Source organism: Cebidichthys violaceus, unplaced genomic scaffold, assembly GCF_023349555.1.
Source record: "Cebidichthys violaceus isolate CVI_PGR_0920_01 unplaced genomic scaffold, fCebVio1.0.p SCAF_19, whole genome shotgun sequence".
Lineage (NCBI taxonomy): Eukaryota > Metazoa > Chordata > Actinopteri > Perciformes > Stichaeidae > Cebidichthys > Cebidichthys violaceus.
The window spans coordinates 286210-300178 of NW_027176361.1; the positions used below are offsets into that span (position 1 = coordinate 286210).

The 13969-nt window shown below is 45.0% G+C and overlaps 1 protein-coding gene across 1 annotated transcript; it reads right to left on the reverse strand.

Annotated features, from left to right (window-relative positions):
* Positions 1 to 2131: 2131 nt before the first annotated feature.
* On the reverse strand, positions 2132 to 6852 carry LOC137874364 (high mobility group protein B2-like). The gene is made up of 5 exons (XM_068713007.1): positions 6701 to 6852; positions 4690 to 4848; positions 3919 to 4070; positions 3653 to 3827; positions 2132 to 2674 (listed from the first exon to the last, which is right to left on the reverse strand). Exons 2-5 carry the CDS (start codon positions 4837 to 4839, stop codon positions 2546 to 2548), a joined length of 606 nt encoding a protein of 201 aa, XP_068569108.1. The 5' UTR covers positions 4840 to 4848; positions 6701 to 6852; the 3' UTR covers positions 2132 to 2545.
* Positions 6853 to 13969: the final 7117 nt, after the last annotated feature.

Genomic DNA, 13969 nt, shown 5'->3' on the forward strand with positions numbered 1-13969 from the left:
GTCCTGGTTCAAAGACTACAACCCGTAACACGTCCTGGTTCAAAGACTACAACCCGTAACACGTCCTGGTTCAAAGACTACAACCCGTAACACGTCCTGGTTCAAAGACTACAACCCGCAACACGTCCTGGTTCAAAAACTACAACCTGTAACACGTCCTGGTTTAAAGACTACAACCTGCAACACGTCCTGGTTTAAAGACTACAACCTGCAACACGTCCTGGTTCAAAGACTACAACCTGTAACCTGTCCTGGTTCAAAGACTACAACCTGCAACACGTCCTGGTTCAAAGACTACAACCTGCAACACGTCCTGGTTCAAAAACTACAACCTGTAACACGTCCTGGTTTAAAGACTACAACCTGCAACACGTCCTGGTTCAAAGACTACAACCTGTAACCTGTCCTGGTTCAAAGACTACAACCCGTAACACGTCCTGGTTCAAAGACTACAACCTGCAACACGTCCTGGTTCAAAAACTACAACCTGTAACACGTCCTGGTTCAAAGACTACAACCTGCAACACGTCCTAGTTTAAAGACTACAACCTGCAACACGTCCTGGTTCAAAGACTACAACCTGTAACCTGTCCTGGTTCAAAGACTACAACCTGCAACACGTCCTGGTTCAAAGACTACAACCTGCAACACGTCCTGGTTCAAAAACTACAACCTGTAACACGTCCTGGTTTAAAGACTACAACCTGCAACACGTCCTGGTTCAAAGACTACAACCTGCAACACGTCCTGGTTCAAAGACTACAACCTGTAACCTGTCCTGGTTCAAAGACTACAACCCGTAACATGTCCTGGTTCAAAGACTACAACCCGTAACCTGTCCTGGTTCAAAGACTACAACCCGTAACCTGTCCTGGTTCAAAGACTACAACCCGCAACACGTCCTGGTTCAAAGACTACAACCCGCAACACGTCCTGGTTCAAAGACTACAACCCGCAACACGTCCTGGTTCAAAGACTACAACCTGCAACACGTCCTGGTTCAAAGACTACAACCTGCAACACGTCCTGGTTCAAAGACTACAACCTGCAACACGTCCTGGTTCAAAGACTACAACCTGTAACACGTCCTGGTTCAAAGACTACAACCTGCAACACGTCCTGGTTCAAAGACTACAACCTGCAACACGTCCTGGTTGAAAGACTACAACCTGCAACACGTCCTGGTTCAAAGACTACAACCTGCAACACGTCCTGGTTCAAAGACTACAACCTGCAACACGTCCTGGTTGAAAGACTACAACCCGCAACACGTCCTGGTTCAAAGACTACAACCCGCAACACGTCCTGGTTCAAAGACTACAACCCGCAACACGTCCTGGTTCAAAGACTACAACACGTAACACGTCCTGGTTCAAAGACTACAACACGCAACACGTCCTGGTTCAAAGACTACAACCCGCAACACGTCCTGGTTCAAAGACTACAACACGTAACACGCCCTGGTTCAAAGACTACAACACGCAACACGTCCTGGTTCAAAGACTACAACCCGCAACACGTCCTGGTTCAAAGACTACAACACGTAACACGCCCTGGTTCAAAGACTACAACCCGTAACACGTCCTGGTTCAAAGACTACAACCTGTAACACGTCCTGGTTCAAAGACTACAACCCGTAACACGTCCTGGTTCAAAGACTACAACCTGCAACACGTCCTGGTTCAAAGACTACAACCTGCAACACGTCCTGGTTCAAAGACTACAACCTGCAACACGTCCTGGTTCAAAGACTACAACCTGCAACACGTCCTGGTTCAAAGACTACAACCTGCCACATGATTCATTTCTTGTATTGACGTTGCGTCATAAGCCACGCCCTCTTTGTGTGGTAGTGTTGTGATGTCACCTTTCTTTAGTCCAGAGGAGAGTGTTACATCACAATGTTACGTAACGTGAGAAGATAATCTCCGATCTGTAGCTCAGAACCACGTCAGACTCTCCAATGTCAACACGATGAGGGACAGCTGTGCGTAAACATAAGGGTCAGGGTCCAAGGGCAGGACAGACGGGGGACAGTCAGGTGGACAGACAGTAAACACTAAAGAAGAGACCGAGACGAGTTGTTTCCTCAGGTGGACAGACAGAGGACAGAAGAAGACTCAGAGACATGTTTCCTCAGGTGGTCTTTTATTATAAAAGTTTCTACACTGACGGTGAACAAAGAACAGAAAAACATCAATAAACCTCCAGTAAGAAAATAAAAAAAAACAACAACATCATCATCATCATCGTCGTGACGATGAAGAGCAGGAAGGGGGGCTTAGGTTTCCATGGTACCACACGGGGGAGTGGGGGACGGGAGGGTGCTGGGGTAACCATGGTAACAGTGGGGGGGTGGGCGTTACTGTACTGTAGTTCAACAGTTTAACATCTGATGAACACACACACACACACACACACACACACACACACACACACACACACACACACACACACACACACACACACACACACACACACACACACACACACACACACACACACACACACACACACACACACACACACACACACACACTCCTCTCTACTCGTCATCATCGTCATCATCATCGTCGTCCTCTCCCTCATCATCCTCCTCTTCCTGTCCTCCCTGAGCTGAGGATCCAGGGTTCCTGGCATATGTTGTTCCACCGCCGCGGTACGCCACCATGTCCTGTAGGACAGACGGGCATTGAGCTTCAGAGTCCCTTTACTGTACAGTCATAACACGTTCATAACACGGTAATAACACGTTCATAACACGGTAATAACACATCATAACACAGTCACAAGCGGTAATAACAGTTTCGTTACCGTTTGTGTAACAACACCGCTTCAAACAAGTGGTAACGACTGATGTTTACAGTCTAATAATGAAAATGATGTTAAAGCTGAGTGGACACATCCACTACCCTCTACCCGCCTCACCCCTCTCTCTACCTGCCTCACGCCCTTCTACCCGTCTCACGCCCTTCTACCCGTCTCACGCCTTTCTACCCGTCTCACACCTCTCTTCCCCTCTCACCCCCTTCTACCCTTCTCTCTACTCGTCTCACACCTCTCAACCCCTCTCACCCCCATCTACCCTTCTCTCTACTCGTATCACCCCTCTCTACCCGTCTCACGCCCTTCTACCCGTCTCACCCCTCTCTACCCGTCTCACACCTCTCTTCCCGTCTCACCCCCTTCTACCCTTCTCTCTACTCGTATCACCCCTCTCTACCCGTCTCACCCCTCTCTCTACTCTTATCGCGCCCTTCTACCCGTCTCACCCCTCTCTCTACTCCTATCGCGCCCTTCTACCCACCTCACCCCTCTCTCTACCTGCCTCACGCCCTTCTACCCGTCTCACCCCTCTCTCTACCCGTCTCACGCCCTTCTACCCATCTCACACCTCTCTACCCCTCTCACCCCCTTCTACCCTTCTCTCTATTCGTATCACCCCTCTCTACCCGTCTCACGCCCTTCTACCCATCTCACCCCTCTCTACTCTTATCACGCCCTTCTACCCGTCTCACGCCCTTCTACCCGTCTCACCCCTCTCTCTACTCTTATCACGCCCTTCTACCCGTCTCATGCCCTTCTACCCGTCTCACCCCTCTCTCTACTCGTATCACGCCCTTCTACCCGTCTCCCCCTCAGAGCCACTCACCCGGTCGTATTTCTCCCGTAGTTTCTGGGCCTTCTCCTCGTAGGGCACTTTGTCAGACTGGGTCTGTTTGCTCCACATCTCTCCCAGCCTCTTGGCACAGTCTCCTATAGACAGACCCGGGTACTGCTGCTTCACACTGGGTCGGTACTCGCTGCAGAACACAAAGAACGCAGACCTGCAACACACAGACGGGCGTTGAGGGTTAGACGGGCGGAGCGGGACGGAGGCTCGGTCGGGTACGCCGGTCTGGAGGTGTGAACTCTTACGGGGGTCTCTTGGGGGCGTTGGGGTCCTTCTTCTTGCGGCCCCTCTTCCCGAACCCTTTGGGGGGGATGTAGTCTCTCATGTCATTGTTGTAACGAACCTTATCGGCCTTCGCCATGTCCTCGAAACACTTCTTATCTCCAGCAGTCAGAGACTGAAAGAACATTAATACACGTTATTAATATATATATATATATATATATATATATATATATATATATATATATATATATATATATATATATATATATATATATATATATATACACATACACACACACACACACACACACACTGATAGTAATACATTAACATGTCCTCGAAACACTTCTTATCTCCAGCAGTCACAGACTGAAAGGACATCAACACATTAATATATATTAATATGGGTTAGGATTAGACATTATACATTAACAGATATATTATTAATTATGTTTATATACTGACATTAACAGTTATATAGTTATGTGTATACACCTGTCTGTCTACCCGTCTCACCTGTCTGTCTACCCGTCCACCTGTCCCTGTCTCACTTGTCTATCTATCCGTCTCACCTGTCCCTGTCTCACCTGTCTGTCTACCCGTCTCACCTGTCCCTGTCTCACCTGTCCGTCTACCTGTCCACCTGTCCCTGTCTCACTTGTCTATCTATCCATCTCACCTGTCCCTGTCTCACCTGTCTGTCTACCCGTCCACCTGTCCCTGTTTCACTTTATCTATCCGTCTCACCTGTCCCCGTCTCACCTGTCTGTCTACCCTTCCACCCGTCTCACCTTCCATCTCTCGGAGCACTTCTTGGAGAACTCAGCGAAGTTGACGGACTGCTCCGGGTGTTTCTTGCGGTGTTCTTCCCGACACGTCTGGACGAAGAAGGCGTACGCCGACGTCTTCCCCTTCGGCTTGTTGACGTCTTTACGCATCATACTGGCGCCCTGAGGGACGGAGACGAGAGGACGGGTAGACGTTAAAACAACACAACGGATCAGTTCTCATGGACTTAGAAACAGAATATGTATTATTATCACATCGTCTGTTACAAATAAAGTCAGTCATTAATAACTTAACGCTCCATCAAAACAAAGAGGTCCACGCCTCATGTTCATCAGTAATAAACGTTTAATAGACAGATCATTGTGACGTAATAACTATTGATACACTATGTGGATAAAAGGGTTTATGATCAGTCAATAAATCAATATGTTTCATAGTCGAACTAAACAAACCTATAAACGACAAATAGATCAATAAGATTTAAAACGTTCAAAACCATCTGTGTGGAACGACCCTTTACCACGTCTGGTTCTGCTCTTAATGTGTTAATAACTTTTATTAATACTCATGATTATTAATAAACATGTTTATTTCATTAATACTCGTGTTTATTAATAATGTTTATTTCATAAATACTTGTGTTTATTTTATTAATAAACATGTTTATTAATAAACATGAGTATTAAACATGTTTATCAATAACCATGAGTATTAATAAGCATTAATAAAATTAAACATGTTCATTAATAATAATTTTTATTTCATTAATACTCTTGTTTATTTTATTAATACTCGTGTTTATTAATTATGTTAATTTTATTAATACTCGTGTTTATTAATAATAATTTTTATTTTATTAATACTCGTGTTTATTAATTATAATGTTTATTTTATTAATACTCGTTTTTAAAGATCACGTCCACTCTGTCCGTCGTCCAATAGGAAGTCTCCGTTAAATGTCCGTTAAATAACGGCTGGTCTCACGCGCTGATTGTGAATAACAAAGAGAACAAAGTGGGGTCCATTTTATCATCCGAGAATCGAGGAGGCCCACGAACCACACCGAGCCAGACCGGACCCTCTTCTGGTCCGGGACGGTGCCTCCAAGCCGCTCCGCCCGGTCCCTCCGCTCCGCCTGTGAATGGAGCTCTATGAGCCGTAGAGATGAACGAAGTCTAAAGCTAGCCGCGTCTTCTATGGGCGTCCATTGACTGCTGCAGTTAGCTTAGCCGTGCTAACAGGCTAGCTCCGACAGAACAATGACTACTGCTGCAGTTAGCTTAGCCGTGCAAACAGGCTAGCTCCCACAGAACAATGACTACTGCTGCAGTTAGCTTAGCCGTGCTAACAGGCTAGCCCCCACAGAACAATGACTACTGCTGCAGTTAGCTTAGCCGTGCTAACAGGCTAGCCCCCACAGAACAATGAGCCACCATTTGCTTTCCCGCCCTTCTGCGGGGCTAGTCGGCCCATCCCCCTCCGCTAGCAGCATGCTAACGTTAGCTAGCAGACGGAGAAAAACACCATGTTTAAAATCACACACCGTTTAGAACACACAACAGACTAGTTACATATATGTATATATAACTATATATCATATAGTTATATACACCACCGTTCAACCACAGAGACGTTTTTATCAGAAACGCGTGTGTTTGCAACGTAAATCTGCTCAGAACGCTCAGCTACGCATTTACAACGTAGGGCCCGTCTATGCTCTGGAGAGGTCAGCGTTGCGTGGACGGGACCCGGCTATGTCCTGCAGTCACACTCTTTAATGGGCGTTTCGTGTTTACAACGACACGTAACAGTCCACAGAGAGACCAACAGACGGGTTCAGACAGAAGAACACGTATGACGACCCGACACGTTCTGATCCGAGCAGCGGCCATTTTATCCCCGTTTGTCCATCTTTCTTCACGGACCGTTTTATGACAGGATTCTGCAGAGTAAATCAGAGGCCGTTCATTGTGATAACCGTGATGAACGAGACCCCGGGCCAGCTGTACTCACTTGTGTGGACGGCCGGCTGCAGGCTGAAGCAGACTCTGGATCACTTTTCTGTGTTTTGTTGTTGTGGCTGAAGCAGACTGTGGCTCGGTTCTTGTTGTTGTTTGGGGGCTGGAGCAGCGACTGGAGACGTCGGGTCTTTTTTAAAATGGTTCGAGCTCGAGCTCTGACACGCCCCCAGGTAACGCCCCCGTTGGTCATTCCTATCCAGAGGGCGGGAACACGGCCGGGCCAACCTGGGCGGAGCTTGATTGAGTACTCGTCTGTGATTGGATCACGGGGCCCCAGGTCAAAATTCGTTGCTACACGGCTCCGCCTGCCCAGCAACGCCAGGAGGGCGGGAACTCCACACGTACAGCTGGGTGGAGCTAGTTTGTGCTTCTGCGTCCGATTGGTCAGAGTGGATGTTTGTCAAATCAACCAGCCAATCGGTGAAGAGGAGGGGGAGGGGCCACGCACACAGCGGCAGAGAGACGAAGATGGTGGTTGTTTGTGACTGTATGATGTTAACACTAAACTATTATAACACTAAAATATGATTTCACTATCTAACTGTTATAACACTAAAATATGATTTCACTATCTAACTGTTATAGCACTCAAATATGATTGTATTATATATATATATACAGTCTATATATATATATATATATATATATATATATATATATATATATATATATATATATATATATATTTGTATAAACGTTTGTTTTTATTTCTGCAGTAATTTGACTTAATTATTTATGCCTGATCTCAAAGTGATGTGCCTTTCTGACTTGGCTGGATAAAAGCCCCTGAACTATTGACTTCTGTATGAGCTTCGTTTGTAAGTCTATATATGGATATATATATATATACATATATATATATATGTATATATATGTATACATATATATACAGTGTGTGAAGGAGAGGTACTGCAGGTCCTTCCTGCTGCTGTCAGGCTGCACAACCAGCTGTGCTCCCAGTAGACCAACAACACTAAAAACCCTAACAACCTGTGCAATAGAAACACCCTGTCTGTTGTAATGGGACAAATATATTCTTATATCATGAAATGTTTTAAAAGATGTACAACTGAAAGGGAAAGTGAGGAACACAAACACTGACATAACACAGCAGTCCTATAGAAGTAGTAAATCACTTTTATTGAACACAGCGTCGTGTTTCTCACTGCTGGTCACACACTCCCACTTCAGAGAGAAGAAGTGAAGACACAGTGCCTGGCAAGTTTAAGACAGACCATAAAACCATCACTGATTCCCAGTTAACACACCTGGCATGTGTTTAGATAAGAACGATAGCCAGAGCACAGAACATCTACTCCCTGTCTATGTTTATCTCAGGGCCTGAACTCATGTGTGCCCCAAAACACTGTATATATAATATTTTAGTATTTTAGTTCTTTAGTACTTCAGTACTTCTTAGTTACTGTGGATTTTGTACTTTTTATACTTTTTTGTTACTGTTTATTACTTATTTACTTCTCAGCGGTGCCTCCCAGACTGTACACTGCTCCCCAACAACAAGCCATGGATCACCAGTGACCTGAGGTCTGGGGACAGGGACGAGCTCAGGAGAGTCCAGAGCGACCTGAAGCTGAAGATCAGGGAGTGCAAGGACTCCTGCAGGAGGAAGCTGGAGGCCAAACTCCAGCAGAACAACGTGACGGAGGTGTGGACCAGGTGAAGCAGATTACTGGCTTCAAGGCTGGAGGGAGACAACCAGGGGACTCCCTGGAGAGGGACAACGAGCTAAACTGTTTCTTCAATAGGTTTAGTTCACAGCCCTCATGTGAGTGGCGCGGCGGTCTCCCAGTTCTCCCCCAAAACCTGGAATGGAAGAGAGGAGGTCTAAAGTACCTAGGGGTGTTTTTGGGAGCAGACCATATAGTGAAGAAGAACTGGGAGACCGTCACAGAAAAGGTTGAACAAAAACTTAAAAAAAGTAAATGGCTGCTCCCCCAGATGTCGCTTAGAGGGAGAGTGCTGGTTTTAAACAACTTGGTAGCATCCCAGTTGTGGCACCGGTTAGCTTGTGTGGACCCCCCCTTAGGCCTACTTGCGGAAATCCAGAGGAAGATGGTGGACTTCCTCTGGGGGGGTCTACACTGGGTGCCACAGGGGGTGCTGTTTTTAGCCAGGGAGGAGGGGGGACAGGGCCTTGTCCACCTGGCCAGCCGGACTGCCACTTTTAGACTGCAGTTTATTCAAAGGTACCTCACAGGCCCGGCAGATCTGGTGTGGAGAGATGTGGCCGGCAGCATCCTGAGGCGTGCCAATAACCTGGGGTTGGATGATGCTCTGTTTTTAACTGATCCAAAATTTTTAAAACTAACTATGTTGCCTCCTTTTTACCAGGGCGTCTTTAAGTCATGGGCCCTTTTTAACCAAAAAAGGTGCCCGAAAGCCAACTCTCTGCACTGGTTGTTAAGAAAACCACTGGTCAATGGAGCCAGGCTGGACGTCAGCAACCGCACCACGCACGGCCTGATGGCGGCGCTGATCCGGTCTGGAACCTTGACCCCGCAGCAGCCGGTGGATGCAGCGGGGCCGGCACTGACCGACACCCAGGCCCTGGGTTCTCTGCTGGGGCTGCAGTCTCTCCGGGTGGCAAAGAGGATCCTGGAGCTCTGGTCCAGCAGGCTATCAAAGAAAGAAAAAGACCTCCTGATGGGTGACCGGACCAGGACCAGCCCGGACGCTGCAGACCCCTACCCGGACATCATCCTGAGCCCAGGGCTGGGAGAAAAGACCGGCCCCCTTCTGAGAGTCATCCACGCAGAAAAACTAACGATAACGAGAGCGGACAAAGAGACTCTGTACCGCAACTGCGTGAAGTGCATCCACCGGGCCGGACTGAGCGGCAGACCTCCCACTGTGTGGACCGAGAGATGGGGACAGGAAGGACCCGGCCCACAGTGGAGGATTTTATACAAAGCCCCCCTCAAAAAACGGACAGGCGACCTCCAGTGGAGAATCTTGCACGGTGCCGTCGCTTCCAACGCTTTTATTTCTGTTATTAATCCAACTGTTCTTAGCGGGTGTCCATTTTGCGGAGTACGTGAGACAATTTACCACGTTTTTACTGAGTGCAAGAGACTCACCGGTCTCTTCTCTCTTTTAACATCGTTTTTTACACGTTTTAACGTTGTTTTTACTGAGAGGATTTTTATCTTGGGAGCTGGCTACGACAAAAATTTTAAAATCAAGTGGCAGCTCCTCAACTTCCTCTCAGCCCAAGCCAAACTGGCCATTTCCACCAGCAGAAAGAGGAAGGTGGAGCAGGGGGTGGGGCGGGAAGCGGCGGCAGTGTGGAAGACGAACCTCCGGTCAAGACTCCGGCTTGAGTTCCTATTTTATCGACAGGTCTCCGATCTGGAGTCTTTTAAAGAGCGTTGGTGTTTTAAAAACACACTGTGTGAGGTTCTTAACGACCAGCTGTCCTTTTCACACTTTTTACTTCACTGATGTATTTTAAAAACAAAAGAAAACAGTTTTTTAAATTACTTTTTGTATTTATTTACATTTGAGACGTCTTGTGACTGTAAATATTTAAACAATATGTAAATAAAGTGTTTTGGTAAAAATCAAAAAATCTCTATCTCTCTATATATCTCTCTCTCTCTCTCTCTCTCTCTCTCTCTCTCTCTATATATATATATATATATATATATATATATATCTCTATCTCGCTCTCTCTCTCTCTCTCTCTCTCTCCCTCTCTCTCTCTCTCTCTCTCTCTCTTTCTGCAGTGCATGCTGGGAGTGAGTCGTTGAGCGAGTGATTTTTCGACCTTTTTTTTTTTTCCCTAGTTTATGTATATTACTTTAATGTGGTTTATTAGTTGTTTTGCACTTTAAGTTAGGTTTGATCTTGTTTTGGGTTGTTTGGTGTGTTTTTCTCCTGCCGGTGTCTCGCAGGTGTTCCGGTTTAACTAGGGACCCTGTTAACTGGCGACCTTCAGCCGAAAGCGTCTGTTGTTGTCATAGTTACGGCAGCTGTTGTAAATAGGCAGATAACACGTAGCTGTCCTCGTGAATGCCGCATTGATTAGTTTTGCATTACGGTGTCAAACCTTCTCATTTACAGTCTTTGGTCAAAACAGACCGGATTCCACGTTGGAGAGTCTTTTGAGAAAACGAGTCCACTCGAGTTTGAAACGTCGCGTGTTGTTTGTGTTGAAACAGGAAGAGAGCGCGTTGCTCTTCCTTTGAAATAATAAAGTTGGTAAAAAAAAACACATAAACGTCTTTGGAGCCTGTTTTGTTCAAACATGTGTCACGTAGAAGAACTATGTAGCACAGTTAAAATAAGACAAATGTATATATATATATATATATATATATATATATATATATATATATATATATATATATAAATATAAATATAAATAAATCATATTTACGGGATTCAAACTCATATTGTTTATTGGCATGTTAAGAATATAGCTGGTTTCTGAAACAAATGGGCGCCTTTTTAAAATCAGACAATTCAAAACGTCTTTGTGTCGCTGCAAATTAATGAGACAAATGTTTGTGATGTTGTCATGAGGTGAAAATACACAATGTGGACATAACGCATCAGAGCAAACAAGAAAAGTCACAAAATGAAGAATTTAACCAGCCAATAACACAGATATGTCAAACAGTTGAGTTCATTTGAATTTAATAAGTAAAATACATAATCACATTTAATTTGACTCACATAGCATCACACTATGTAATACATGATGGGACTATTTGTGTCCAACTTATTGACCAGGTCGAACGGTCGTCCTTAAAACTGTATATTGTGTGGAAAGCCGATGGCCTCTCTCTAAACCTTGGCTCGGTTTCTTCTTCTGTGCCCACCATATTACACAGTGTGATGCTATGTGGCTCTGCTCTGAAGTACAGGACAGAGTGCTCCACGGTGAACACGCAGTGTGGACACAAGTTGATCTGGTGTCCTCTGGTCTGAAGAGCGACGCTGACTGTGTTCTACGTTCTTTAACTTTAGCCTACATGACATCACAGTATATTGATGGTGGTCTAGTGGTACTGCCTCTGACTACCGACTTTTTTCCCCTCACACAATATGAATTTGAATCCCGTAAATATGATTTATTTATATTTATATTTATATATATATATATATATATATATATATATATATGTGTCTTATTTTAACTGTGCTACAGAGTTCTTCTACGTGACACATGTTTGAACAAAACAGGCTCCAAAGACGTTTATGTGTTTTTTTTTACCAACTTTATTATTTCAAAGGAAGAGCAACGCGCTCTCTTCCTGTTTCAACACAAACAACACGCGACGTTTCAAACTCGAGTGGACTCGTTTTCTCCAAAGACTCTCCAACGTGGAATCCGGTCTGTTTTGACCAAAGACTGTAAATGAGAAGGTTTGACACCGTAATGCAAAACTAATCAATGCGGCATTCACGAGGACAGCTACGTGTTCTCTGACTCTTTACAACAGCTGCCGTAACTATGACAACAACAGACGCTTTCGGCTGAAGGTCGCCAGTTAACAGGGTCCCTAGTTAAACCGGAACACCGGTCGGCGTCCTATGGTGAATGGAGACACTTTGTCCCACCTCACGCGAAAGCACGGCATTAAGATCAGCGCCGGCTTTCCGTGCAGCGTGGAGGACATTGGGCTGGCTGTGGGGGACATGGTCGGACACAGCAGCGTGAAGTCGGCCGCTCGGATGAACAGCGCCGCGGTCATCTTCCTGGACCGGTGTGCGAGATTAAGTGGTTTTTGGATTAACTGGTTTATGTTGGAGTGCGTGAAGCAGATGTGTCGTGGAGTGGCCTTTCAGGACCCACGTTGAATAAACAAGAAATAAACATGTGGATCCCCTCTCCTCTCTCCTACACATAGTGTCTACGGTTTATTTTGAGAGAATATAAACAGAACAGTTTGCTGGAAAATCTACTACTCGTTCATGAGTTTGAGATACCGAGGACACATAACGAGGACACATAACGAGGACCAGAGTGAAGGAGACAGTTGGTGGTAGGTGTCGATGCCTGTTCAAAATACTTACGTCAATAAATCCTTTAAGAAACGCTCTGTTGTCCGTCTTATCTTCGTATCACACATCGTTATGAATGTGATGTGGAGTCGATGTGAGACCGATAGAGCTGCTTTCATACAGTCTGTGAGTGAAACACTCTGAGCTCAAACACAACAGATGACTGTCAGCTGTGATCCACACAGATCAACTTCACATTCTACTTCTGTAGGTTGTCTCACATCGCTTATGTTTTATATTAAAGACTACGGACGTTCATCTTCTGTTAACGATGCTCTACACTGTGCAGCACACATTCATCCACATCACACATGACTGTTAACTCTGGTTGTGTTACTGTGAGGGTCCGACATTTAACAACTACACGCAGGGCTTAGTGTGTCTGTTGACACATTACGATGGAGAGGCTGGGTGGAAATACATTTAGGATTTAGACAGCATTACAACGAACCAATTATCCATCTTCATTAGGAAAATACGATTTGTTGTCTGGTGACATAAAAATAGTAGAAACATGGAGCCTACAGGAGTAGAACCTGTGATCATGACCGACCCAAAATGATATATTGCCACCTATACTACTACTGAGATAAGGAGTGAAGACAATGATAATTCATTCATCGTGGAAAATTCACATTAGTAAATGCTTCACAATAATAAAATCGTAATTTGAGTAGATTACGTATATGATGTAGTAACCTTGCAAAATAGTAATATATCCACAATATAGTCTACTGACTGCCTTTTCTTCTTGCATCATTTAGATCCACCGAAATCAAATACGTAATTGCATAGACAACATGTCCCTATGGTGAGCTATGTGCACTAATGGTGTGAGAGAAGGATGCACAGTTCATGATGATGAGTGCTGATACTGTCTGATATAGTTATTATCTCAGTAGTAGTATAGGTGGCTATATATCATTTTGGGTCGGTCATGATCACAGGTTCTACTCCTGTAGGCTCCATGCTTCTACTATTTTTATGTCACCAGACAACAAATCGTATTTTCGTAATGAAGATGGATAATTGGTCGTGGTAATGCTGTCGAAATCCTACATTACATTACATTACATTACATTACAGTCATTTATCAGACGCTTTTATCCAAAGCGACTTACAATAAGTGCATCAACATTGGTAATCAAAAGAACTACTAGTCACCAGAAGTCATGAGTACATTTCCTTTAAACAAGCATCTAAATCCTGAATGTATTTCCACCCAGCCTCT